Source organism: Macaca nemestrina, chromosome 17 (genome assembly GCF_043159975.1).
Source record: "Macaca nemestrina isolate mMacNem1 chromosome 17, mMacNem.hap1, whole genome shotgun sequence".
NCBI classification, from domain to species: domain Eukaryota; kingdom Metazoa; phylum Chordata; class Mammalia; order Primates; family Cercopithecidae; genus Macaca; species Macaca nemestrina.
Window position 1 is genome coordinate 1,024,508 of NC_092141.1, and position 26,071 is coordinate 1,050,578.

Sequence of the window (26,071 nt, forward strand, 5' to 3'; positions counted from 1 at the left end):
GTTCGTACTTAACCCTGGTTTCTGCTTAGGGGATGTTGGTGGGACAATATGCATATGGATGTCTATGTGAGATTTGCTGCAAGAGCACAACACAGCCCTTGACCTATGCAAGTGCCAGAGTGTCTGAACCCAGCTTCTACTCCTGTTAATGATCACGGGGGCCTCAAGGCACAACCATTGTGCATGGCAGCTGGAGTATGGAATAGTGAATGGTATCCAGAGAGGCAGGTCTACAGTGGCATATGGGATTTCCTGGTACTTCTTCCTTAATAGAAACTATTTTCACAGATCATGACATCAGGTCAGCTCCAGTTCTCATTGGGACCAATAAAACAATAGAAGCAACAACCATAAAGACTTAAGAGGACAAAGGAAACAGACCTCACTGTGTGTCTTCAAGATCTGTTCACATAGTTGCAGGAAGTTGTTATAGACAAAGTACATTACTAAAAAATGAAGCCCACCCAGGACATCACAGCGATGAAAGAACTATTTCTGGTAACTGGACCAGGCGAGAGCTACACTGGAGAAGAGCAGTGCTGCCCTCTCTTCTTTGGTGAATGTTATGAAGACGTTCTGATGCACTTCAGATCATGATTCATGTTAAATGTAAATAGTAAAAATAATACATCATGTTCCAAAATGTGGTGACAATTTAGAAGCTGTCTTTATAGCCAGAACACTCTGTAAATCACAGAACCTAGAAAGTAAAAATGTGCCATAATTAGGATAGCAGAAAGTAACAGTAAGATAAAGTTTTTAAAAAGAGAGAAAAATAAGGATTTATCTAGTTGTATTTGCTTACGAAGGGGTTACCTATAGGATGCAGGGAAAATGGGATTGATGGGCATGGGGTATACTGTGAAAGGAAAATAAAATCTTGGGACCAAATTCACTAAGCCAAAGGGAAAAGTTAAGGTTGGAAATTGAGTCATGGAACATGCAAAAAACTTTTCCTTTTGTTCCTAAACAGATAAGCTATAAGACAGAAGGCCACATATCTCCCCAGGTGGTCTCCCTCACCCGACAATATAAATTAACAGCTTATCTTCATAGGTAAGGGACAAAGACAACACCAGAAACCATCCCTCACCAGCCCTGAGACAAAACGTAGATGTACTGAGCTGAATGCCTAACTGTTCCTCTGCCCGCTGCTTTCACTGTAACATGTAGATTTGGTGAGCGCTAAATATAGATTTACTGAGCTGAATGCATAACTGACTGTTCCTCTGCCTGCTCCTTTCACTGTAACACATAGATTTGGTGAGCACTAAATGTAGATTCACTGAGCTGAATGCATAAATGACTGTTCCTCTGCCCACTCCTTTCACTGTAACATGTAGAGTTGGTGAGTGCTAAATGTAGATTCACTGAGCTGAATGCATAACTGTTCCTCTGCCTGCTCCTTTCACTGTAACATGTAGATTTGGTGAGTGCTAAATGTAGATTCACTGAGTTGAATGCATAACTGTTCCTCTGCCCACTCCTTTCACTGTAACATGTAGATTTGGTGAGTGCTAAATGTAGATTCACTGAGCTGAATGCATAACTGTTCCTCTGCCCACTCCTTTCACTGTGACGTAGATTTGGTGAGCGCTAAATGTAGATTCACTGAGCTGAATGCATAAGTGTTCCTCTACCCCCTCCTTTCACTATGACATGTAGATTTGGTGAGCGCTAATCAAAGCCTCACAAGAATGTAACCACTTATCTCCCTACCTACCCTCCTTTATTTTTCCTTTCCCTCTTCCCTCCCTTCCTGCTCTTTCCCTTTTAAATACTTGTTAGGAATAACGCTCAAAATCCTAAGGAAATTGAACAGTCAAACAAAGGATTCTTAGCAAAGCAATTTTACTTCTGCGCAGAGGGGTGCCTCGTTGGCCAGTTGCCATGAGAGCACACCTGAACAAAGGGGCACGAGAGCCTTTATTCCTGACACAAGTCCTGCCCCTGTACCTTTTTCCATTGGCTGGGGTCGGGTCGTACAATCTAAACTAATCCCACTTGGCTAAACACTTGATTTTTTTAGATAGGGTGGGCACGTAAAAGAAAGTGGAAAGGAAGGGGAAGGGGTGTCTGTAATGAGCTAGAAAGTTAGTCCTCTTTCCAAATAAGGAAAGGAATGTGAGCTGGCACTGATAACACTTGGTACTGTGGCATGCCTGGGCATCTAACAAAGGAAAAAAGGATAAAAATGGGGGGTACTAAGAATTAAAGAATAAAATATTGATCAGATTATTTGAAGAAAAACCTCATCATATCCCACATACTAAAGCCCTAAAAATCTTCTTTGGAAAGAGTGTGGGCCACAGATCTGTTGTTGTGTCTCCTTCTCAGGCACATCTTCAACCTTGGCAAAATAAACCTCTAAATGGGCAAGACTTGTCTCAGACACTTATCTGGTTTAAAATACCTTTTCATATTGTTTTGATTTTTGAACCATGTGACTCTATTGCTTTATATAAAGAGGATGAAGCAAGGGCACTTCTTTATTGATCATTAAAGTCAGAGTAAATTTACTATTGATTTCGCCTAAGGTAAGGGTAAGACCTCTTAGAACAAACAGGGAAACTTCTCAACTCTTACCCTGAATTTCAACAGACACATTGGAGGTCTCCGGAAAACTCTGGCTGCTAAATCACAGCGGCACTGAGTGGCAGGTGAGATAGCCAGAAAGTCACATGAAGGAGCACTGAACATCCCTGGGTTAATTCCGGTAACATGTCAGACAGACATGGACTTCAGACACTCCTGCAGGCTAACTAGGAGAGCTCTGGCAACACAGCCATTCTAAATCTTTCTGGAGATTTAACTCAAGGTACACTTGTATTTACATGTAAGCTCCATAACCCCACAATTCAAAAAAACAACTCTGGAGAAGCTGAAGAACTTTCCAGCTTCATCTGTTTAAAACACCAGCTTGCAGCCTGAGCAACACAGTGAGAGTGTCTCCACAAAAAATCAAACAATTAGCTGGGTGTGGTAGCACGTGGCTGTGGTCCCAGCTATTCAGGAGGCTGAGGTGGGAGGATCTCTTGAGCCTGAGAGGTCAAGGCTGCAGACAGCCATGATGAAGCCACTGCATTCCACCCTGGGTGACAGAGCAATGTCTCAAAACCAAAAACAAAACACCAGCTTGGGCAAAGCTATCTTTCTTATATCCTCATTTTCTAATTGATCACATCCCCCAGATGTGGGAAAGTAATAACTTTAGTTTAAAATTAGTTTTTGCAGATCTAATGAATATCTAAATAATATACATATATTTTTGAAACGGAGTCTTGCTCTTGTTCCCCAGGCTGGAGTGCAATGGTGTGATCTCGGCTCACCACAACCTCCACCTCCCGGGTTCAAGGGATTCTCCTGCCTTGGTCTGCTGAGTAGCTGAGATTACAGGCGTGCGCCACCACACCTCATTTTGTATTTTTAGTAGAGATGGGGTTTCTCCATGTTGGTCAGGCTGGTCTCGAGCTCCCATCTAATTTTGTACTTTTAGTAGAGATGGGGTTTCTCCATGTTGGTCAGGCTGGTCTCGAGCTCCCAACCTCAGGTGATCCACCTGCCTCAGCCTCCCAAAGTGCTGGAATTACAGGCATGAGCCACTGCACCTGGCCTAAATAATAATTTTTAAAAATTACTGTTTTTTGGTTTAGAATTACTTAGCTGAACTGTGCAGAAGCAAGCTTCTGGATTCCTTGATAAAAAGCCAAAGTTGTAGGCTCAAGAGCTTTAGGATGAATAAAATGTTTGAAAAAAACACAACAGGACGAGGCAGGCTGATCACCTGAGGTCAGAAGTTCAAGACCAGCCTGACGAACATGGAGAAACCCCGTCTCTACTAAAAATACAAAAATTAGCCAGGCGTGGTGGCACATGCCTGTAATCCCAGCTACTCAGGACGCTGAGGCAGGAGAATCGCTTGAACCCAGGAGGCGGAGGTTGCGGTGAGCCGAGGTTGTGCCACTGCACTCCAGCCTGGGTGACGAGTGAAACTCTGTCTCAAAAATAAAGAAAAACAAAAACAAAATGCAACAACGCAAAAGACATGACAAGCGATGAAATAAATAAAAGGAGGCAGATCTCCTAAAGCGAAAATGTCCCGTGCAGACACACAGCGCTATCTTGCACCCTGCATGGTGCCCACTATCATGCACAGTTGTATATTTAGGAGAAAAATGTTTTGGTACGCAAAATACAAGATAAGCAGATAAAAGGGAAACCAGTGTCTGTCATTCAGTCATTCAGTACTTACATAAATCACTTCTTTTACTACAACAAACTTCGAGGGCCACATTATAGCGGTCCAATACACTGGGAAAAGGCGTTGCTTTTCACGAGGACAATATTACTAGAGATGAACATTAAAAATTACTTAATCTAATAGGAAATAGGAAAATTAACATACATTCTAAAGAGAAGCAGAAGTTTATCTGGTTATTCAAAGTTCATATAATAATTTCCACATGTATTAAAAAAAAAAAGCCGGGCACAGTGGCTCACGCCTGTAATCCCAGCACTTTGGGAGGCTGAAGTGGGTGGATCACCTGAGGTCGGGAGTTCGAGACCAGCCTAACCAACGTGGAGAAACCCCGTCTCTACTAAAAATACAAAATTAACCAGACGTGGCGGCGCATGCCTGTAGTCCCAGCTACTTGGGAGGCTGAGGCAGGAGAATCAATCGAACTCAGGAGGCGGAGGTTGCAGTGAGCCAAGATTGCGCCATTGCACTGCAGCCTGGGCAACAAGAGTGAAACTCTGTCTCAAAAAAAAAAAAAAGAACCAATTACCTAGAGGAGGGCCATATATAACTTGGTTTGCTTTGAAACTCAAGATTGCTTCCCCAGGATACAGAATTTAAGCTGAATGAAAAGCTGTAGAGCTGGATGATAATTTCTTTCTCTCAGTGAAGGTATAATAGTATCACACCTATAAGAAGATAAGCTGAAACGCAACCAAAATTTCCATGCCCCGCGCCCTGCCAGTAAGGGAGGACAGCAGAGGTTATGATTTACAAGTAATTCTATGTATGTTCTTTTGGAACCAGGATCCTCTGAGGCAATTCCTTCCAATCTCCTAAGTTTATTTTTAAAAATCCGAACCTGGCCACCACTTTAAATGATGAGACTTAGGGACTGGTGTAACAGCTTGATTTTGGAAGCTTACTTTAAAAAAAAAAAAATTTAATTATTCGATGAATACCCAATATAATTCCATTTCGAGTGATTAAAACCTATTTGTTACATAGAACCAAACAAAACTACAAGAAAACATTTTTAAAACCTTTTTTTCAGGCTGATGAAATTGTTTAATCTATTTTAAAGAAATCTCACATGATGTTCTGTGGGGATTAAAAATATACACAAAAAAATAAAACAAAACAAAAAATATATATATACAGAAAGAAACTTGCACAGAGCCAGGTGTGCAGCAACGTCACACACTCATTCCTTTCTGTTTCCTCTGGATGCTCAAAATGTAAAAGCAAGAAAGATGGGGATGTTAACCAAACCTTTTGGCCCAAGGAATAAAATTTCTTTAAAAAATTTAAAATGTCAAAACCTGCCAGAGATAGCAGAACAGCCTATCATTATCAGGTGCTGGGAATGGCACCATGACAAGCCATTAATTTGGACTGACTTGAACAGCTGCTCTCATAAAATCCGCATGATTCAGAGTTAACCCTAACCATCTGCAATCCCAACCAAAGTCATGTTTCATGCTGCTGTCCTAGTCTGGACAATCATCTGTCACTAATCGAACACAGTTATATACAGAATGTGCAGTCCCAGCAATACTGTAGATTATAGCAGGCGTTCTCTACCTGCACTCATGATTGGATTTCATTTCTAAAATACATCAGAGCTTTCAAAGGTTGAAATACACAGATCTGCACTACCCAAGCCTCCTTGCCTCTAGGGGAAACAAATCAGAAGAACATTTATCAGGAACTGACACGTCAGGCCTCACAGGTGCTGGGCAGGAATCACAGAGGCTTGCTCTGCATCACGTCTTCCATTAACCTGAAGCTTTGGGTTTATTGTGTTTAGCAAACCACTCATCACTTTTATCTGCTGCCATTGCCTGTAAAATAGAAAGAGAATAAACATTGACTCCAAGTCTGAAAAACAAAAGATATAGCCCACTTTATACCTCACTGTACTGACCACAGTAAAAAAATTAACATTAAAAAAAAGGACCCAACCCAACCCCCCGCTCCAAAAAAAAGAAAAGAGAAATAAAATTTTTTGTTAACATTTAAAGAGTATTAATCCAGTACAGAGTATTATGTTCAGTGAGGCAAGAGATACTGGTGAGTAATGAGCCACTGGGGACCCTCACTCTGCCAAGTCAAGGGCAAAGCCTGTAGCTAGGAAGTGTGGCTGGAGGGCCAACTAGACCAGGGACCCTCAGGCCAGGCAGTAGGATCTCTGGTAAAAGAGAAAGTGCTGCCTCTCCACTCACAGCATCTGGGCAGATACTCAGGAATCTTTAGTATCACGAAACTCAGTCTGATAGTGAGGTCAAACATGAAACTCTATGTGATGTTTTAGTGATGAAGCGTGGAATGATTCCTTTTTCATAAGTCTCCTCCCAGCCTACTCTTCTGATGTTGGTTCTGTTTAGTTTGGGCATCTTAATTAAAAAGGAAGCCTTGAGCCGTGCCCAGTGGTCACACCTATAGTCATAGCCACTTGGAGGCTGAGGCCAGAGGATCACTTGAGTTCAGAAATTCGAGTTCAGCCTGGGTAACAGAGTGAGACCCTGTCTCATATATATACATAAAGACACAAATAAAAATACGTAAGTAAGTAGAAAGCCTTAACAATTTTTGGTTCCACAAGCATCCCTTTAGTTGTTTAGCAAGAACAAACATTCATTTACTTAGTCAAAAAGAGCTAGGTACCATGCTGGGTTCAGGGGTGTCAGCAGAGACAGCTGGAAGCTTCGAGGAGTGTACAGAACAGCTGAGAACTCAGATATGGAAACAAGTATTTTGCATGACAGAGTGTGTGTACACATGTGTGTGTCCTGAAGCATCTGCTATAATATCTACCTCAGCAGGAAGTCACAAGATGAGTGGGCAATTGAAAATGAAGAAACAAATATATTTATTATTTAGAAACAGTAAAGGTGAAAGTGGCTGTCCTAGGAAGCCTAACTCAGAGATGGACCGTTTCATTTCTAAAATATCTTAGTACTATCTGATTTATTATCTTAATGAAAGTAAGTATTTAAAAATCAAATATACGCTTTAAAAAACCACAGCTCACAAATATGCACGTTTCTGTCTTTTAGGAGCCATAAAAAGTGGGAGGAAAGAACAACTAAATGATTTGGAGAACCTAAGAAAGCTTTTTTTTTTTTTTTTTTTTGAGACGGAGTTTCGGTCTTATCACCCAGGCTGGAGTGCAATGGTGCAATCTTGGCTCACTGCAACCTCCGCCTTCTGGGTTCAAGCGATTCTCCTGCCTCAGCCTCCCAAGTAGCTGGGATTACAGGCATACGCCACCATGCCCGGCTAATTTTTTGTATTTAGTAGAGACAGGATTTCACCATATTGGTCAGGCTGGTCTGGGACCCCTGACCTCAGGTGAGCCACCCGCCTTGGTCCCCCAAAGTGCTGGGATTGCAGGCGTGAGTCACCACACCTGGCCGAACCTAAGAAAGCTTTTAAGTACTGAAGGACAATTAAAAGGAGGGGGGAAAAACCCTTTGGCTTGGATGCAAGAAGATGTATCTTAGCTAATGCAACAGTTCAGTGGGACTGGAATGGGGATGGGTTAGGGGACTTAGGGAGGGAGGCAGGACAGAAGGTCAGAGGGTAGAGAATGTCCAAGTATGTCACATGCTCTGTCACAGAGTTTGAAATTTATCTGAGGCAAGAGAGAGCTATCAGATTAAACAGTTTTAAAAATGACTGGATATTTGCTTTGGGACAGACCGTAAGGTGACAACAAGGCCTTTCAAAGGGAAAGCTGAAAGGCAGAAGAAATTTCAGAGGTAGAACTCACAGCTCTTGGTGACTAACAGCTAAAGTAATTTAAGGATGAGGAGAAATAATGTTCAAAAGTGACTGTCTGTAAATCTAAAACGTCTATTAAATGTTAAAAAACAAAACATAACAAAATAACACCAAAACCGGCTCCGAGGATTCCAGTGGGAACAAGCAGGATCACAGATATGCTGTCTTGTCCAGGGAGGGAGCAGGGCAGAGAGGAAGAAAAAGGACTGACGGTAAAGCCTGAAAGGCATCCGTCCAGGCCCTGCCTGCTCCCACTCAGTGTGTGGTCCTCAGGGGTGAGGGGGAATGACTTCATCACCATCCAAGCCCTTACCTGCCACTTGGTGTATGGTATTCAAGGGTGAGGGCCAATGACTTAATCATGTTTAGTCTCGGTTTCCTCATTTGCAAAGGCTGATGCTATCAACCTTGCAGGTTATGGTATGAATCAGAGCATGTATATAAAGCACTTAAGGCTGGGTGTAATCCCAGCACTTTGGGAGGCAGGCGGGCAGATCACCTGAGGTCAAGAGTTCGAGACCAGCTTGGCCAACATGGTGAAACGCTCTCTCTACTAAAAATACAAAAACTAGCTGGACATGGTGGCGCACGCATGTAATCCCAGCTACTTGGGAATCCCAGCTACTCTCCTGAGGCAGGAGAATCACCTGAACCCGGGAGGCGGAGGCTGCAGTGAGCTGAGATCACGCCACTGCACTCTAGCCTGGGCAACAGGTGAGACTCCGTCTCAAAATAAATAAATAAATAAAAACAAGGCACTTAAGAATGTATTGATAGGCCGGGCGCGGTGGCTCAAGCCTGTAATCCCAGCACTTTGGGAGGCCGAGATGGGCGGATCACGAGGTCAGGAGATCGAGACCATGCTGGCTAACACGGTGAAACCCCGTCTCTACTAAAAAATACAAAAAATTAGCCGGGCGAGGTGGCGGGCGCCTGTAGTCCCAGCTACTTGGGAGGCTGAGGCAGGAGAATGGCGTGAACCCAGGAGGCGGAGCTTGCAGTGAGCTGAGATCCGGCCACTGCACTCCAGCCTGGGTGACACAGCGAGACTCCATCTCAAAAAAAAAAAAAAAGAATGTATTGATATAGTAGCATTTATTTCTTTTTATTTTTATTTATTTATATATTTTTACTATAAATAGAGAGTTTATCTGGGCCAACCTTGAAGACGGCAACCCAGGAACATAGATTGAGGTTTCCAGAATCTACACTCCCAAGTAGCCTTTATTTAATATTACTGGAAGAGGAATGGATTTGAGGTAAGATGAGTTATAGACACGCTGAGTTTGATACATGGTGGGTTTCCTAAGTGAAGAGCTTCTCGGGATGTAACGTTGGTCTGGACAGAAAAAGTACTACACATAAGAAAAAAAGTTCATAAGCTGGACTTCACCAAAACAAAAAATTCCTGGTCTTCAAAAACTCAATTAATGGCTGGGAAAAATACTTGCATTTGCAAGTGATGAAGGAACGATGAGAAACTACGGTACAGAGTGGAGGTAAGAGTCACGTAAGGGTCGGCCATACTCTCTTCGGTTGTGCATATTTGGAATTTTTCAAAGGAATGACTCTTCTTCATCGAGGTAAGAGTCACATAAGGATCTGTTGTACTCTCTTCGGTTCTGCATATTTGGAACTTTTCATCGTGAAATATTAAGTTATTTAAAAATGGACAAAAGACTTGAACATAAAATTCACAAAAAGAAGTAAATGGCTAATAAGCACATGAAAAGCTGCTCAACATCATTGAAATATCCCTGCAGTCATCAGGGAAATAAAAATTAAACCTTTGTGGGGCTGAGCTGGAAGGATCACTGGAGTCCAGCCTGGGCAACACAGCAAGAATCTGTCTCTACAAACATAAAAAACATTAGCTGGGCATAGTGGTGCACCTGTAGCCCTAGCTATGTGGGTGGCTGAGGCGGAAGGATCACTTGATTGCACCAATTAAACCATTTCACATGTGCTAGAACAGGTAAAAAAAACCACAAAAAGCAAAATAAGTGTTGGTGAGAATGAAGAACAACTGGACCTATCAGACAAACGATGGTCCTATTACTTTCAATGACTGACTGACACTTTCTTATAAGGTAAAAGCAATTCTACTCCCAGATATTTACTCAAGAGAAATGAAACATTTATCTATCTACAACAAGATTTACACAAGAATGTTCATGGCAGTCTTCCTTAGATAAAAAATCTAGAAATAAACCGAATGTCCACCACTGGAAGAATGAATGAGCAAACTGTTATATTCATAAAATTGAGTATCCATCAGCAATAAAAAAAAAAAAAAAAAAAAAAAAAAAACACAAAAAACGGCACCAAGCTGTGATATGCAGTTACACGGCAGAATCTCAAAACCACGTTGAGCAAAAGAAGCCAGGCACAAGAGAATACCGAATGATCCCATTTGTATGAAGTCCAAGAACGAGCTCACCTACAGTGACAGAAGTCAGAATAGTGGCTGATCTGGGAGATGAGGGTGCCAACTCACTGGAAGTGGGCATGAGGGAACTTCCTGGGAAAATGGTGTGTATTTTGAGTAATGGTTGTATGAGTAAACACAACTGTCAAAACACATTGAAATTCTACCTAAATTATGCCTCATCAACAACCACCACTTGTCTGAGCTCAGGAAGGAGTTAAAAACTAGAAGTGAGGAAGCTGGAGCAAGGATGACGGTTAAGTTCAGAGCAGGGGTAAGCAGAGTCGCAGGTAAGCCCTCACCAGAGCAGAGGAAGAATGCAGAGTGGGAAAAATGGCACAGCAGGGCTACAGGTAAAAAACACTTTGGGATGAGACACAGAAAGAGGTGCCCGTGTCTGAGGAGAAACTGTCAGGGAGATGAAAACGGCAGGATGGCTGGGTGCAGTGGCTCACGCCTGTAATCCCAGTCCTTTGGGAGGCCGAGGCGGGCGGATCACCTGAGGTCAGGAGTTCAAGACCAGCCTGACCAACATTGTGAAACCCCATCTCTACTAAAAATACAAAAATTAACCAGGCGTGGTGGTGCGTGCCTGTAGTCCCAGCTACCAGTTACTCAGGAGGCTGAGGCAGGAGAATTGCTTGAATCTGGGAGGCAGAGGTTGCAGTGAGCTGAGATCGCGTCACTGCACTCCACCCTGGGCGACAGAGCAAGACTCCGTCTCAAAAAAAAAGAAAAAGAAAATGTCAGGATCGCCAGGGAGCAGGAGTTCATCAGTGCTATGGAAGAGTGAGCAGAGGCTGGGCGCGGTGGCTCACATCTGTAATCCCAGCACTTTGGGAGGCCAAGATGGATCAATCGATTGAGCCCAAGAAGTTCGAAACCAGCCTGGGCAACATGGTGAAACCCCATCTCTACAAAAAATACAAAAATTAGCTAAGCGTGCTGGCACACGCCTGTGGTTCCAGCTACGCGGGAGGCTGAGGTGGGAGGATCACTTGAGCGTAGGAGGCGGAGGCTGCAGTGAGCTGAGATCGTGCCACCGCACTACAGCCTGGGTGACAGAGACCCCGTTTTAAAAAAATAAAATGGGCCCAGGTGCAGTGGCTCACGCCTGTAATCCCAGCACTTTGGGAGGCCAAGGCAGGCGGATCGCCTGAGGTTAGGAGTTCGAGACCATCCCGGCCAACACGTTGAAGCCTCGTCTCTACTAAAAATACAAAAATTAGCCAGGTGTGGTGGCATGTGCCTGTAATCCCAGCTACTCGGGAGGCTGAGACAGGAGAATCGCTTGATCCCAGGAGGTGGAGGTTGCAGTGAGCCAAGATCGCACCACTACACTCCAGTCTAGGTGACAGAGCAAGAATCCATCTCAAAAAACAAAATGAAATGGGCTAGGCGCAGTGTCTCACACCTGTAATCCCAGCACTTAAGGAGGCTGAGGTGGGTGGATCACTTGAGGCTACGAGTTTGAGACCAGCCTGGCCAACCTGGCAAAACCCTGTCTCTACTAATACAAAAATTAGCCAGCATGATGGCGGGCGCCTGTAGTTCCAGCTCCTCGGGAGGCCGAGGCAGGAGACTCGCTTGACCCTGGGAGGTGGAGGTTGCAGTGAGCTGAGACTGCGCCATTGCATTCCAGCCTGGGCGACAGAGCTAGACTCCATCTCAAAAAATTTAATTAATTAATTAAATTAAATTAAGAGCGAGGAGAAAGAGTCTGGCAAATTTGTCAGCTGAGAGGATGACTGAGATTCTATCTTCCTTCAGAATAAAATGTATAAAGACTATTTTCTATACATTTCCTGCTTTAACGTTAATTGTGCATCTACTATTATGTAATTTGCCAAGCTCTATAAACTATAACAAGCTGATGAGATAGACACTCTTATTTTCTGAAATTTTTGGATGAGAAGACTAAAGTTCAAAGAATTTAAGTAAACTGTTTAAGGTCAGTCACATAGTTCTATGACCGAACCAAGAAAGACAGATCTGTTCCTTTAATCATTCAACAAAGTATTTGCAGAACGTCTAGTACACGCCAGGTATGTGCTAGGAGCCAGGATCCGAAAACTACTTGGAATGCTTCTGAATTACTGAGTTTGATGAGAATCTAAAAGTAGTTGCTATATTTGGCAAGAAACAAAAGCACTTCACCAAGTAACGAGAGCCAGTGCACAACAGACTGAAGTGAAAACGGGAGGCGAGAAAGAGAAACAGTGCGCACTCATAGTTTCAGAAGAAGAAATCTGGAGAGGACGTAGAAAAGGGAAACAGTGCGCACTCAGGTTTTCAGAAGAATCTGGAGAGGAGATATTGGGTCAGTAAAAGGTTTTTAAAGGATGGGAGCTTTCAGCGCCTGTTTGCATGCTGGCGAGAATAACTCACTAGAAAAAAGAGACGGACGCTGCAGAATGGAGAAGAGATGATCAAAGGAGCTGCAGAGCTGAGGGGGATGGGATGGAGGCATCTCCATGCAGAGAGCAGAATAAGGACGGATCCAGCAGCACTGCTTCCAGGGCAGTCTGAGGTTGTGGCAAGGCACAAATGCCGAGTCTAGACGAGCGGTCTCCACAGGTGACAGTGAAGACATCAGTCCTTGGCTCAGGTCAACCCAACAGTGAAAGGACGTGGTTCTGACAGTAAGAACCTGGACCCTGTTGCGTAGGCCCTCCCACACACACTTAATGCCACCCCCTCAGGCCCATGGTGACACAAATGTGGAAATGACACTCACATCATCCAACAATTTGCTTCCCTCTGGATCCACCTTAGAAAGTTCTCGAAATGCTTCATCCCCAACAAAGCAAATTTCATGTCCGTCCTACACCAATAAAGAGAAAAGACACCTGCCAAAGACATCCTTGAAGAAACCCCTGGTCCAGCCTGCCCCCTGCCTGAGGAATACTTACAGGGTCGGCCAGAATGACCACCTGTACTGTTGCTTTCCCTGGGGTGTCCAGGCTCACCAGGGGAGTCAGAATCTTCTGGTTCTCCCTTTTCATCAAGTCTTCTAAGTCTGGCAACTTGAGGAAAACAAAGGGGCAACGTGAGCCAGGGGTCACACACTACTCAGGACACGGCCCTCGTCAGCCCTAGAGGAGTATCAGACACCAGAAAGAACCAAGGCGCCGTGTGTTTGAATTTACTATCTCAGCTGCTCTTCAAACAACTGCTGACCTTGATACTAAAGCCACAGTCAAAAGGACCTCGAGAAGGGAAGGCCAAGGTTCTTAGCTGGGCTGAACGAGCTAGTCGCAGAGCTCAAACAATCTGGTATCAAGCATTACCTCTTTCTGGGGGCAAGAGAAGGCAATTCTTCCAAAAGCTGCTGCGTGCTCCACCGCACCCTTGACGCCCTGGAGCTCCAGCTTACACTGAAATAGGAAAGGGGGTTATTTTTTGGAACAGGTTCTACATTACATGTACGTGGTAGAAAAATTCAAACAGTATATACAAAAGGAATAAAGTAATAACTAAGGCTCTAGCCTACTCTCACCCCGGAGACAACTAGTAAGCAGTTTCCTGTGTATCCTTCTAGAAGCACTGCATGTGCACGCACCTATCTTTTTTTTACACAAATGGTAGCATAATTTACAAATTATTCTGTTCCTTGTTTTTCTCCACTTAATGTCACCATATCGATACATAAAGATTTGCCTCAATCTCTTTGCTAGCTACGTAGTAATCCATTCCACGAATGAACCATAAATTACTGAAGTATGTCTCTAATCTATAGGACACTGAAATTCTTACGTGTTGTGATTACAAACAATGCTGCAACAGACAACCGTGCACACACTTCTGTGTGCCTCTGTGTGCTGAGAACATGTGTAAATAATTCCTAGGAGTAGAATTGCAGGGTCAAAGGGCAAGAACTACATCGTGCTCAAATGCTGGGTTATTAGCAAAAGAAGATGAAAAAGATCTTGTATTAAATCCATTCAAAGGGCCGGGCGCGGTGGCTCACACCTGTAATCCCAGCACTTTGGGAGACTGAGGAGGGCGGATCACGAGGTCAGGAGATCGAGACCATCCTGGCTAACACGGTGAAACCCCGTCTCTACTAAAAATACAAAAAACTAGCCGGGCGAGGTGGCGGGCGCCTGTAGTCCCAGCTACTCGGGAGGCTGAGGCAGGAGAATGGCGTGAACCCGGGAGGCGGAGCTTGCAGTGAGCCGAGATCGCGCCGGGCGACAGAGCGAGACTCCATCTCAAAAAAAAAAAAAAAAAATCCATTCAATCTCTTTGATTAAGCAATTCCACTTCTGAAGAGATATATCCCCAAATATAAACAAGGTAATATCTGGGTGGTGAGGTTATCACTTATTTTCATTTTCTGCTTATCTATCTAAATATTGAATCACTGTGAAGAAACTATGGGAACAACCTTCATGTTAACCTCATTCATATAGGTTATAAGCCATTTATAAGCTTCATTTATAAGCCAAATTCAAAGTAACAGGTTAGTTATTCTTCTCCAAGATTGTTCACCTGGTTATCAGCATAGCCCAGCAAAGCCCTTTGCTTTTCTTCATCTTTTTCATAAATTTTCATTCCCAGTAGATCACACCAGTAGTTCAAGGACTTGTGAAGATCAGACACTGCTAGAGTTACTTTTAATACAGGATCTGTTGGGTGATAAAGCAGGAACAGACAGATCAATTTAATGGAATAAAACAGAAAGACCAAAACATGCTCATGAATACATACAAATTCAGTTTATGTTAAGAAAGGGATTTTAAGCCAGTATGAAGTCAGGTGCGGTGGCCCATGCCTGTAATCCCAGCACTTTGGAAGACTGAGGCAGGAGGACTGCACGAGCCTAGGAATTCAAGACCAGCCCAGGCAACACAGTGAGACCTCACCTGGACGAAAAATTTTTAAAAATTGGCTGGGCGCAGTGGCTCAGCTCACGCCTGTAATCCCAGCACTTTGGGAGGCCAAGGCAGGTGGATCCCCTGAGGTCAGGAGTTCGACACCAGCCTGGCCAACATGGCGAAACCCTGTCTCTACTGAAAATACAAAAAAAAATTAGCTGGGTGTAGTGGCGCATGCCTGTAATCCCACCTGCTTGGGAGGCTGAGACAGGAGAATCGCTTGAACCTGGGAGGCAGAGGTTGCAGTGAGCCGAGATGGCACCACTGCACTCCAGTCTGGGAGACAAGAGCAAAGTTCTGTCTCAAAAAAAAAAAAAAAAAAAAAAAAAATTAGGCTTGGTGGCTCATGTCTGTATTCCCAGCCACTTGAAAGGCTAAAGCAGGAGGATCACTTGAGCCCAGGAGGTCGAGGCTGCAGTGAGCCAAGACTGCACTACTGCACTCCAGCCTGGGCGACAGAGTGAGATCCTGTCTCCAAAAACAAAAAAAAAGACACTATGAAAAGCCTAATTATTCAATGGATGGCACTAAGAAGACTGGCTAGTCATTTGGTAAGAAAAACTTACAATCTTTGAAATAAATGACAAAATACATTCCTGATGGGTTAAAAAAATAAGTTTAAAAAACGAAATCATGAAAATACTAGATATAGATGATTATTTATACAATTTTGAGTAGAGGAAGATTTTTCTTTAAACCTGACACCAAAGATAGAAAAACTATGATGAAAAAAATTCTGCTACGCAAATTACACAAAATGGAAAACTAGACAACAAACAAAAAAAGGAATTACAATCAAAACCAGAGTACATAACACAGTAGGGGGAAAAACTGCAATAGATTGGACAAAAAGTCCTTAATATGTAAATCACCTGTAAATATTAATAGGAAAAGAATGAACATGCTAGAAAAATAGGCAAAAGGCACAAAGCAATAATCCACAGAAGAAGGAATTAGAATGCTCAATTAACATATGAAAAAATATTCAACCTGACCCCCCTAAAAAACAAAGACATTAGAATTCACATAAAATCTTTTGTTATCTAATGTGCAAATAATGTTAAAAGTTGGCAGTGTTAACTCTATTAGTGTAGAGGGGAAAATCACAATCTTACAATACTAGTAAAGTGTAAATTAGTACATTTCTGGGCAATAATTTGTCAGACTGTACCAAAAGCTTTAAAAAATGTTCCTTGCTTTTGAAAGAACAAGTCAATTTTCAGCCACTCAAAGGTAATTGTGGATGTATGACGGGCTTTTACCACCAAGACATTCATCAGTATTGCTTAGAACGACAAAACACTAGGAACGACATAAATATCCAACAACAGAGAATTGTTTATCTTCCTACAATGTAATAATACAATGGAATTCCTATAAAAGGATATGAAGAAATGTATACACTTAATTATATATATGTATTTTTGACGAAAGATTAGAAAGATATACTCTAAAACGTCAGCCGTGGTTCTCTCTGGATATATGGGTGTGTGTGTTTTTTTCGGCTTATCTGCTTGTCGAAGGAAGAAACTTGATTATTTTGTAAAAAGAATAAAAGTCATATTGAAACACCTACTGTTATTGGAAACTTTTCACATTTAAAGTGACTTTCTAAAGAGCTGTTCCATGTCTCCATCTGACTATGATACATTCATTACATTTTTCTTTCGTTTTTCACCTCCTTAGTCCTGTTTGTTAGAACAGCAATACTGTGACTAAGACGCTGTTTCTCACAAGTGCCTCCGCCTGGCAGGCTCCATTTTTCTCCTTTCCATTTACTTCAAAATCAACAAATCCCAGTTGACTTGGAGCCTGAAGGGACGCAGGACAGGAAGTTAACAAGTGGATGAAGCTGCACAGAAGTAATTCAGAGGAAAGATGAATGCCAGCCAGACAGAAGGTCTGACCACAACCAACCAGAAACGCCCAAAGGGATTTCCATTCCAAAGGACAAAAGCATCTTAGCACCGTGGAGCTCTCTATTATTTTAAGTACTGACATATCACTAAGGCTGGAGAAAAAAAATGGATGGTGGAGCTAGTTGCAAGAGTTAAGTTTTAAAGTCAGCAAAGGATCAATCACCTATCAACAAAAAAACACCATAAACACCCTTTAAATCACCAGTGAAGTAGAGAAACACCATCTCTCCACAAGTCCCACGCAGCCAAGTCTAGCCTCCCACACTGAACGGACTGATCTTTCTTTTGCTGAGCACCAGATGATAAACAAGGAGCATTCAACATCCTACGCAGACTCAGCAGGGGGGCACCGGGGACAGGAGGCCGACCAGTGGAAGAAGAATTTCCAGGACTCCTTTCTAAGGCCCACTTGCGGTCATACGTTCACCAAGTGAGACAGTGGGCACAAGTGCCTTTGCCATTCGCCAGCATTTTCCCCGTTTTTGCTTTTGTTTTGGCAGGGCAGGTAGGTGAATTTGCAGGCATTAAATACAAAATGAAACACTGATGAGGCTGTCTCTGCAGCCAACAAAACAAACCCTGCAAAGTTTCCTTCTTGTTCTGTGTGGCAGTCAGCGAGGGGGATCCTCACTTCCACGCCATCCCTCGCCGAGCACCGACCCTAAAGTTTGGGACCTCAGCTCCAGAGGCTAAATGGTTTGGGGATGATCCTATTTCTCTTGCCAGTGATTGGTTTCGGAGCAGGCACAGTATATCAGATCTGACCAGGAAGTTTGCTGGAAGATTCTAGGAAAGTTTTTCTTCTACTCTTAAAAAGAAAGCAAGCCAGGCGCGGTGGCTCACGCCTGTAATCCCAGCACTTTGGGAGGCCAAGGCGGGTGGATCACGAGGTCAGGAGATTGAGAGTATCCTGGCCAACACGGTGAAACCCCGTCTCTACTAAAAATACAAAAAATTAGCCGGGCGTGGTGGTGAGCGCCTGTAGTACCAGCTACTCGGGAGGCTGAGGCAGGAGAATCACTTGAACCTGGGAGGCGGAGGTTGCAGTGAGCCGAGATTGCGCCACTGCACTCCAGCCTGCGCGACAGAGCAAGACTCCATCTCAAAAAAAAAAAAAAAAAGAAGAAAGCAAAAAGGGCCGGGCATGGTGGCTCACGCCTGTCACCCCAACATTTTGGGAAGCTGAGGCAGACGGATCAAGTGAGGTCAGAAGTTCGAGACCAGCCTGGTCAACATGGTGAAACCTTGTCTCTACTAAAAATACAAAAATTAGCTGGGCGTGGTGGCGTTTGCCTGTAATCTCAGCTACTGGAAAGGCTGAGGCAGGAGAATCGCTTGAACCTGGGAGGTAGAGGTTGCAGTGAGCCGAGATTGTGCCACTGCACCCCAGCCTGGGCACTTGGCGACAGAGCAAGATTCTGTCTCAAAAAAAATAATAATTTTTAAAAAGTAATAAAAATACAAAAAAAAAAAAAAAAAAAAAAAAGCTGGGCGTAGTGGCAGGCGCCTGTAATCCCAGCTACTTGGGAGGCTGAGGAAGGAGAACTGCTTGAACCCAGAGGGCAGAGGTTGCAGTGAGCAGAGATCATGCCACTGCACTCCAGCCAGAGCGACAGAGTCTCAAAAAAAAAAAAAAAAAAGCAAAAAGAAGTCAGCATCTCCTCTCCTACCAGATAGGCATGTGGGAGCATGTGGCCCTGCCTGCTCCTGGCAGCCCTCCTGCAACCTTGAGGGGACCAGCTCTAGGAGAGGCACCTGCAGAGAACAACAGAACGTAGAAAGAGAAAAATGTGGCGAGCTGGCGAATCATCTAACCTTGAAATCTTCCCCAGCTATAGAACGCCTGCTCTGTGAGCTAAAACATTCCATAACTGTTCAATGTAGTTGGGTTTTCTGTTATTTACAGATGAAAGACTCACAAATCAATAAATTACCAGTAGAACAGAACCAGTCTAGATCCCCTATTGCTATGTATTAAAGTTCTGATATGAGAATATAATTTCTCCGGTAACAGGTAAAAGCATTGGCTGGGGAAGACACGTCACGTGAACACAGAAAAAAGACAGGCGGCCCTCACTCTCCTTTCCTCAAAGATGCCTTTAGACAGAGGCTTTTTCTGGTTCTGGTATAATTACCTGACTGAGGCAGACTGCGATTCTGCAAATAGAACTTATATCCTCCTGGGGCCTCGGTTTCAAAAACACCTTCTGCGACTTCCGTCAGGGGCCACTCCAGCTTCCTGGCGTTGCTGACAGCCTGGCTAGAAGCGAGCGTGATTCCCTAAAACAAACCACAGTACATCCAAGTACATGATCACAACAGATATTTTACAGAACAAGACAATGAGCCCAACCCCTACTGCCTACTGCCTTTAGGTAAAATCACCTAAGATTAACTGGCATCCAACATTTTATTCTAGCGATTTAAAAACAGGTTTTCAATGTTTTATCCCACAAACATTCAGATCTTCATGAATAATAGGACAGAAATTGAAATGCCAGTGAAGTCGGATTCATTTAACACCAAAGATAACCTCTTCTAATTCTAAAGATCTAGCCAGAGAAATCTTGATGCTACCTGGGTCTGCCAGCTAGCTACCTATTTAAGGTGAACTGTTCTTGCTTTTTTAACAAACAAACAAACAAAACAAAAATAAGCAAACTCTCAAGGTTTCCTTACATTTAATCAAAGTGTCTAGAAATGGACACCTATGCTTTCTGATAAGACCAGCCTTGTTTCTAGCTTCGATTATTATAATGGCCTCTCTGCCTCCAGTCTTGTAAATCCATTATCCACTCTGCAGCCAAAGTAAACTTTCCAAAACGCATCCTACAGTCTACCCCCAGAGAGCAGCCAGCCTTGTTTTCCCTTTGCTCAAAGTCCTCCAATGGCTCATTTCTCTCGGATGACTTATGGTCTAGGAGGCCCCCTACAGTCTTACCCCATGGCACTGCTGACCCCATTCTTACCACGTCCCCTCTCATTCTCTGTTCCAGCCACACTGGCTTCCTTATACCTCCTTGAACACTCCAGATGTTACCTGAGGGCTCTTGCACAGGCTATTCGCTGCCTGGAATGCTCGTCCCCCGGATACCCACATGGCTAACTCCCTGACCTCTTTTGAGCCTCTGCTCAAATGTTATCTCTTCACTCACACGCACCCTCAACACCCTACTCAAATTTACAACCAGCTACCTACCCCCAGCCAAAAATCCACTAGAAAAAAAAACAGTATTTACCATAAAGTCATTGCCAAGCTTGTAGTCTCTGATGCCGTAATTGTAAGTCAGTTCTGCAACAAAATGATCGTCCTCAGGCCCAAATCCCACCATTGTTTTACTCCATTTCCCATCATAAGGCCTAGAAAATAAAAGTAAATGAACTAAGTGACCACAGACAAATCGGCCTCAGGCCACCCCCAGAGAACTACTGGGCACAGAGAAATGAGCAGTCCTGTCTGGTCCTAAAAGTTCTCTTAAGGATGAGATGACTTCAGATGGTGCAGAAAGCAGCTGTGGGCAGTACTCATGGGACCCTACAACAAGCTCCTAAGACTATCTATTCAGCATCTACTTGAAGGAAAGATTTGTTCACCTTTTCTGTAAAGCAAGGAACAGAATCCTAAAGACAGTTCTCCAACTGACCTGTTATTTCCTTGACTATCAATCAACAAGTATGGACTTGGACTGTTCCAACTTGTCATGGTACTAAGATTAAGAGATGGCCAGGCGCAGTGGCTCAGGCCTGTAATCCCAGCACTTTGGGAGGCCGAGGCAGGAGGATCACCTGAGATCAGGAGTTCAAGAGCAGCCTGGCCAACATGGTGAAACCCCATCTCTACTAAAAATACAAAAATTAGCTGGGTATGGTGGCACGTGCCTGCAGTCCCACGTACTAGGGAGGCTGAGGGAGGAGAACTGCTTGAACCCGGGAGACAGAGGTTGCAGTGAGCCAGGATAATGACCCTGTACTCTCACCTGGGTGACAGAGTAAGACTGTCTCAAAAAAAACAAAGACATTAGAAGCTGCTGCTTCATCCAGAGCATGTATTTGCATTTGTGGCATAATATGCAACATATCTGGTCACTGTCCCCGGTTCCTCTGGAATTTCCTGACGGGAACATATTTTGTTATTCACAATGAGCCCCTTTCGGTCACACCTGAGTTTATGCTAATGAGGAGACTTAGAGTGGGACCTCTACATAGACTCAGGATGGGGCTGGTCACCAGAAAGACAAATGATTAGAGGACTGGAACTTTCAGTCCCACCCACCAACCTCTGGGAAGGAAAGGGATGGAGACTGGGCTCTATTAGGCTTGAACAACGAGACTTGATGAGCTTCGGGGATGCTGAACGCATGCAGGTGCTGGATCGGAGCCTGCCCCGGAACAGCACGGAAGCGCCGCGGCCCCGGAACAGCACGGAAGCGCCACCGCCCCAGAACAGCACAGAAGCGCTGCGGCCGCTCCCCATGCCCTGTCCTGTGTATCTCTTCTGTCCAGTCGTTTCTAACTCGTACCCTTTATAATAAACCAGTAAATGCAAGTGTTTCCAGCGTTTCCCTTCGTTCCATGGGCCACTGCAGTAGATTATCAATCGGATTAAATAACAGGACAGCCGGCTGGTATTAAGAGAACTGGAGAATTGCTTCACGTGCCACAAGTGTTGTATGAGAGTGCAGAGAAAACAGAATATGTGTTCCCGACATTCCTAAAGTCGCCTCCACAATTTATTGCCTCCTGAATTAATTCCACTGCTTTATACTCACTATGAGGGTGCAGAGAAACAGAGTATGTGTTCCCCATGTTCCTGGAGTTGCCTCCGCAACTTACTGCCTCCTTAATTAATTCCACTGCTTTATACTCACGTTGAGAAACTGTCTTCTGTTATCCGGGTGTAGTCAGAACCTAAAGAAGATTTTAAGAAACAAGGTATCATACCCATTGCAGGCGGCTTTGCAGCCTTCTTCAAATTCCTCATGCCGCAAGACCTGGTGTGAGATTTAGAATAAATTGTGAAGTGTTACTCGTACTGTTCACAGCATCTTTAGCACAAACTAAAATGTCAAAACACAGATATTATCATTTGTAAGCTTTACCTGTAAAAGAACAAAAGCAAATGAGCTTTATACTTCTCCCAGGATAGAAGCAGTAGAAGCAAGAACAGTTTGACACCAAGGGTCGGGCTACCAAATCAGTTGTGAAATCTATTCAGATTGGTAAGCAGTGCTATGCAGTGGGAAAAAGTGCAGCCTTCAGCATTAAAGAAGTCTGATTTGGACCAGGCACAGTGGCTTACATCTGTAATACCAGCACTTTCAGAGATCAAGGCAGGTGGATCGCCTGAGGTCAGGAGTTCAAGATCAACCTGGCAAACATGGTGAAACCCCATCTCAACTGAAAATACAAAAATTAGCCAGGCGAGGTGGCATGTGCCTGTGATCCCAGCTATTCAGGAGGCTGAGGCAGGAGAATCACTTGGACCCATGAGGCGGAGGTTGCAGTGAGCAGAGATCACGCCACTGCACTCCAGCCTGGGTGATGAACAAAACTCCATTTCAAAATGAATTTAAAAAAAGGACGGGCTCTGTGGCTCATGCCTGTCATCCCAGCACTTTGGAAGGCTGAGGTGGGCGGATCACCTGAGTTGGGAGTTCGAGACCAGCCTGGCCAACACAGTGAAACCCCGTCTCTACTAAAAATACAAAATTAGCCAGGCATGGTCGTGGGCGTTTGTAATCCCAGCTACTCAGGAGGCTCAGGTAGAAGAATTGCTTGAACACGGGAGGCAGAGATTGCAGTGAGCTGAGACTGCACCATTACACTCCAGCCTGGGTGACAAGAGCAAAACTCAATCTCAAAAAAAAAAAAAAGCAAAGAGTCTGATTTGGAATTCCGTCATTTAGTAGTTGTGTAACTCTGAGCAAGTTAGAATCTGAGTCTCAGTCTCCTAACATGTGATGGGAATGGAAGTTATTAAAGCATCTCACAGAACCCTGCACACAGCAGGCTCTCGATGTGTTGGCTTTAGTCTTCCTTTTTGATTTCCACAGCTCCTGCCAGTTCAAGTTCCCAATGCTCTGCTCAGACTATTAAAAATCATCCTTATTGATATCCTTCCTTAATACCACCATAAAAGTACACATCTAAAGCACACAGCTCTGATCCCATCACTGCCCTGTTTAAGAACGTAAGTGAGGCCGGGCGCGGTGGCTCAAGCCTGTAATCCCAGCACTTTGGGAGGCCGAGACGGGCAGATCACGAGGTCAGGAGATCGAGACCATCCTGGCTAACATGGTGAAACCCTGTCTCTACTAAAAAATACAAAAAACTAGCCGGGCGAGGTGGCGGCGCCTGTAGTCCCAGCTACTCGGGAGGCTGAGGCAGGAGAATGGCGTAAACCCGGAAGGCGGAGCTTGCAGTGAGCTGAGATCCAGCCACTGCACTCCAGCCTGGGCGACAGAGCAAGACTCTGCCTCAAAAAAAAAAAAAAAAAAAAAAAAAGAATGTAAGTGAGCTCCCTTCTTACTGAAGCATAAAATCCAAATTCTTTAGCATAGCATTCAAGATACTATTAGAAGCAATGCCGACCTGTCCATCCTGATATCCCATCTCCTCAACTTCAACTAAGCAACCTCAACTAAAGGCACATAAAACCAGTGGCTTCGCAAACATGTAACATCACTGCACTGGCTCTTTAGTGTTACTATGTAGCTCCCCCTCTAATCTATCTGTGGATATCCCAACTTTAGAAGTCAACTCGAATCCTGGCTAACATGGTGAAACCCCGTCTCTACTAAAAATACGAAAAAAAAAAAAATGAGCCAGGAGTGGTGGCGGCCGCCTGTGGTCCCACCTACTGGGGAGGCTGAGGCAGGAGAATGGCATGAACTCCGGAGGCAGAGATCGCGCCACTACACTCCAGCCTGGGTGGCAGAGCGAGACTCTGTCTCAAAAAAAAAAAAGTCAACTCAAATACAAGGTCTACAGGAATTATTTCCTCATCACCCAGGTTGGAAAAACCTCTCCTTTTGTATTTTCATAATAGTTGCTAATACTTACATAATGTACTATCATCTATATGTTAAATACTATACATATAATAAGGTGTTTAATCTTTTTTTTTTGAGAGGGAGTTTTGCTTTTGTCGCCCAGGCTGGAATACAATGGCGCGATCTCGGCTCACTGCAACCTCTGCCTCCCAGGTACAAGCAATTCTCCTGCCTCAGCCTCCTGAGTAGCTGGGATTACAGGTGTGCGCCACCACGCTCGGGTAATTTTTGTATTTTTAGTAGAGACAAGGTTTCACCATGTTGGCCACGCTGGTGTCCAACTCCTGACCTCCAGCGATGCGCGCCTCGGCCTCCCAAAGTGCTGGGATTACAGGTGTGAGGCACCGCGCCGGGCACATGTTTAGTCTTTACAGCAACCTTTTGATCAACGAAGAAATACTAACAAGGGACAGCTCTGTGGTTTCTGCTATCGAAAGTTTTGTGGTTTTTCACTATCAAATTCTGACTTCCATTACCATCACCTACGTACAAATCCAGTTCCAACTCCCACCCCAACCCAGGCCATGAGCTCTAATGGAGAGTATCCATCAGGGTCATTTGAACCTTTGTTGCCAAAACTCAATGTAGTACCCTAAAAATAGCAGATGGAGTCTCGCTCTGTCACCCAGGCTGGAGTGCAGTGGCGCGATCTCGGCTCACTGCAAGCTCCGTCTCCAGGGTTCACGCCATTCTCCTGCCTCAGCCTCCCGAGTAGCTGGGACTACAGGCACCCACCACCTTGCCCGGCTAATGTTTTGTATTTTTAGTAGAGACAGGGTTTCACCGTGTTAGCCAGGATGGTCTCAATCCCCTGACCTTGTGATCCGCCCGCCTCAGCCTCCCAAAGTGCTGGGATTACAGGCGTGAGCCACTGCGCCCGGCAAAACAGCAGATATTTTAAAAATGATCTGACGAATTCAGACCCCCGTCTGCCGCACCGTCTCCACACTAAACCGCGCTCTTGCACCTTTCAAGTCTTCCTTACTGGTGTGCTCCCTACCTCCCCGGCTTATCGAAAGAGGTCCCCCAAACCCCGTTCCCCAACCGAGTCCTGCAGTAACAGCTTCTCAGGACCGGGGAGAGACTGCTTCTAGGTGCTGTTGCAAAGGGGATGGGTTGCGAGTTGGAGCCCAGATTCAGAGACTGAGTACCCGAGTGGAGCCACTCCGACCAGCCCTGACAGAAGCAGAACTCTGAATATGCTGGTTTTACCTACATCAAAGGCTCCAAACCGGAAAAGACAAATATTAACTGGAAAGCATTATATGTCATTTTGTGTATTTACCGTCTTTTCCGGTAGACAGTAAGCTCCACAAGGGCGGGGCTCAATAAACATCTACGAGTGACTTAAACGAAAGGACGTGCTGGGCACACCGCGGGGACTAATCGCGTTAGGCCCCTCCCCAAGGCCTATGATCCCCACCGGCAACTCGCCGCTCCCGAAGCTGAATTCCGCGCAGGGCCCAAGGTCGGGCACCCTCCGGCTGAGGTTCACGACACACCCATCTTCCCCTCCCTCCGCCAGGGCCGGCTCGGGGGCCCGTTCCCGCCTCGCGCGCCAGCCCCAGTCGAACCCGGCCTGCACCTTCATCCCCAGGACGTCCCGATAGAAACGCGCCGTCTGGAAGCGGTTTCCCACTTTGAACACGAAGTGCAGAGCTCTGCGAGCAGCCATGACTCCCGCGCACGCAGCCGTCACGCGCACGGTACCGCCCCGCCCACGACGGGCGCCCCGGGCCGTGACGTCACTGGCCGCCGACGGCGCGCCT

The 26,071-nt window shown here is 44.7% G+C and overlaps 1 protein-coding gene across 4 annotated transcripts; it reads right to left on the minus strand.

Moving 5' to 3' along the window:
• Positions 1 to 388: 388 nt before the first annotated feature.
• Positions 389 to 26,021, minus strand: LOC105471540 (glyoxalase domain containing 4). Of its 4 annotated transcripts, none has more exons than XM_071082072.1 (9): positions 25,888 to 26,021; positions 22,192 to 22,241; positions 20,490 to 20,610; positions 19,386 to 19,530; positions 14,946 to 15,082; positions 13,742 to 13,828; positions 13,364 to 13,477; positions 13,189 to 13,275; positions 389 to 6,081 (listed from the first exon to the last, which is right to left on the minus strand). In XM_071082072.1, the coding sequence occupies exons 1-9, from the start codon at positions 25,975 to 25,977 to the stop codon at positions 6,016 to 6,018; spliced, it is 897 nt and encodes a 298-aa protein (XP_070938173.1). In that variant the 5' UTR covers positions 25,978 to 26,021; the 3' UTR covers positions 389 to 6,015. The 4 variants fall into 4 exon arrangements, with proteins under 4 accessions (XP_070938173.1, XP_070938175.1, XP_070938174.1 ...); XM_071082074.1 differs by lacking the exon at positions 22,192 to 22,241 and adding an exon at positions 22,119 to 22,158 and having other exon boundaries at positions 25,888 to 26,014; XM_071082073.1 differs by having other exon boundaries at positions 22,119 to 22,241; positions 25,888 to 26,001.
• Positions 26,022 to 26,071: the final 50 nt, after the last annotated feature.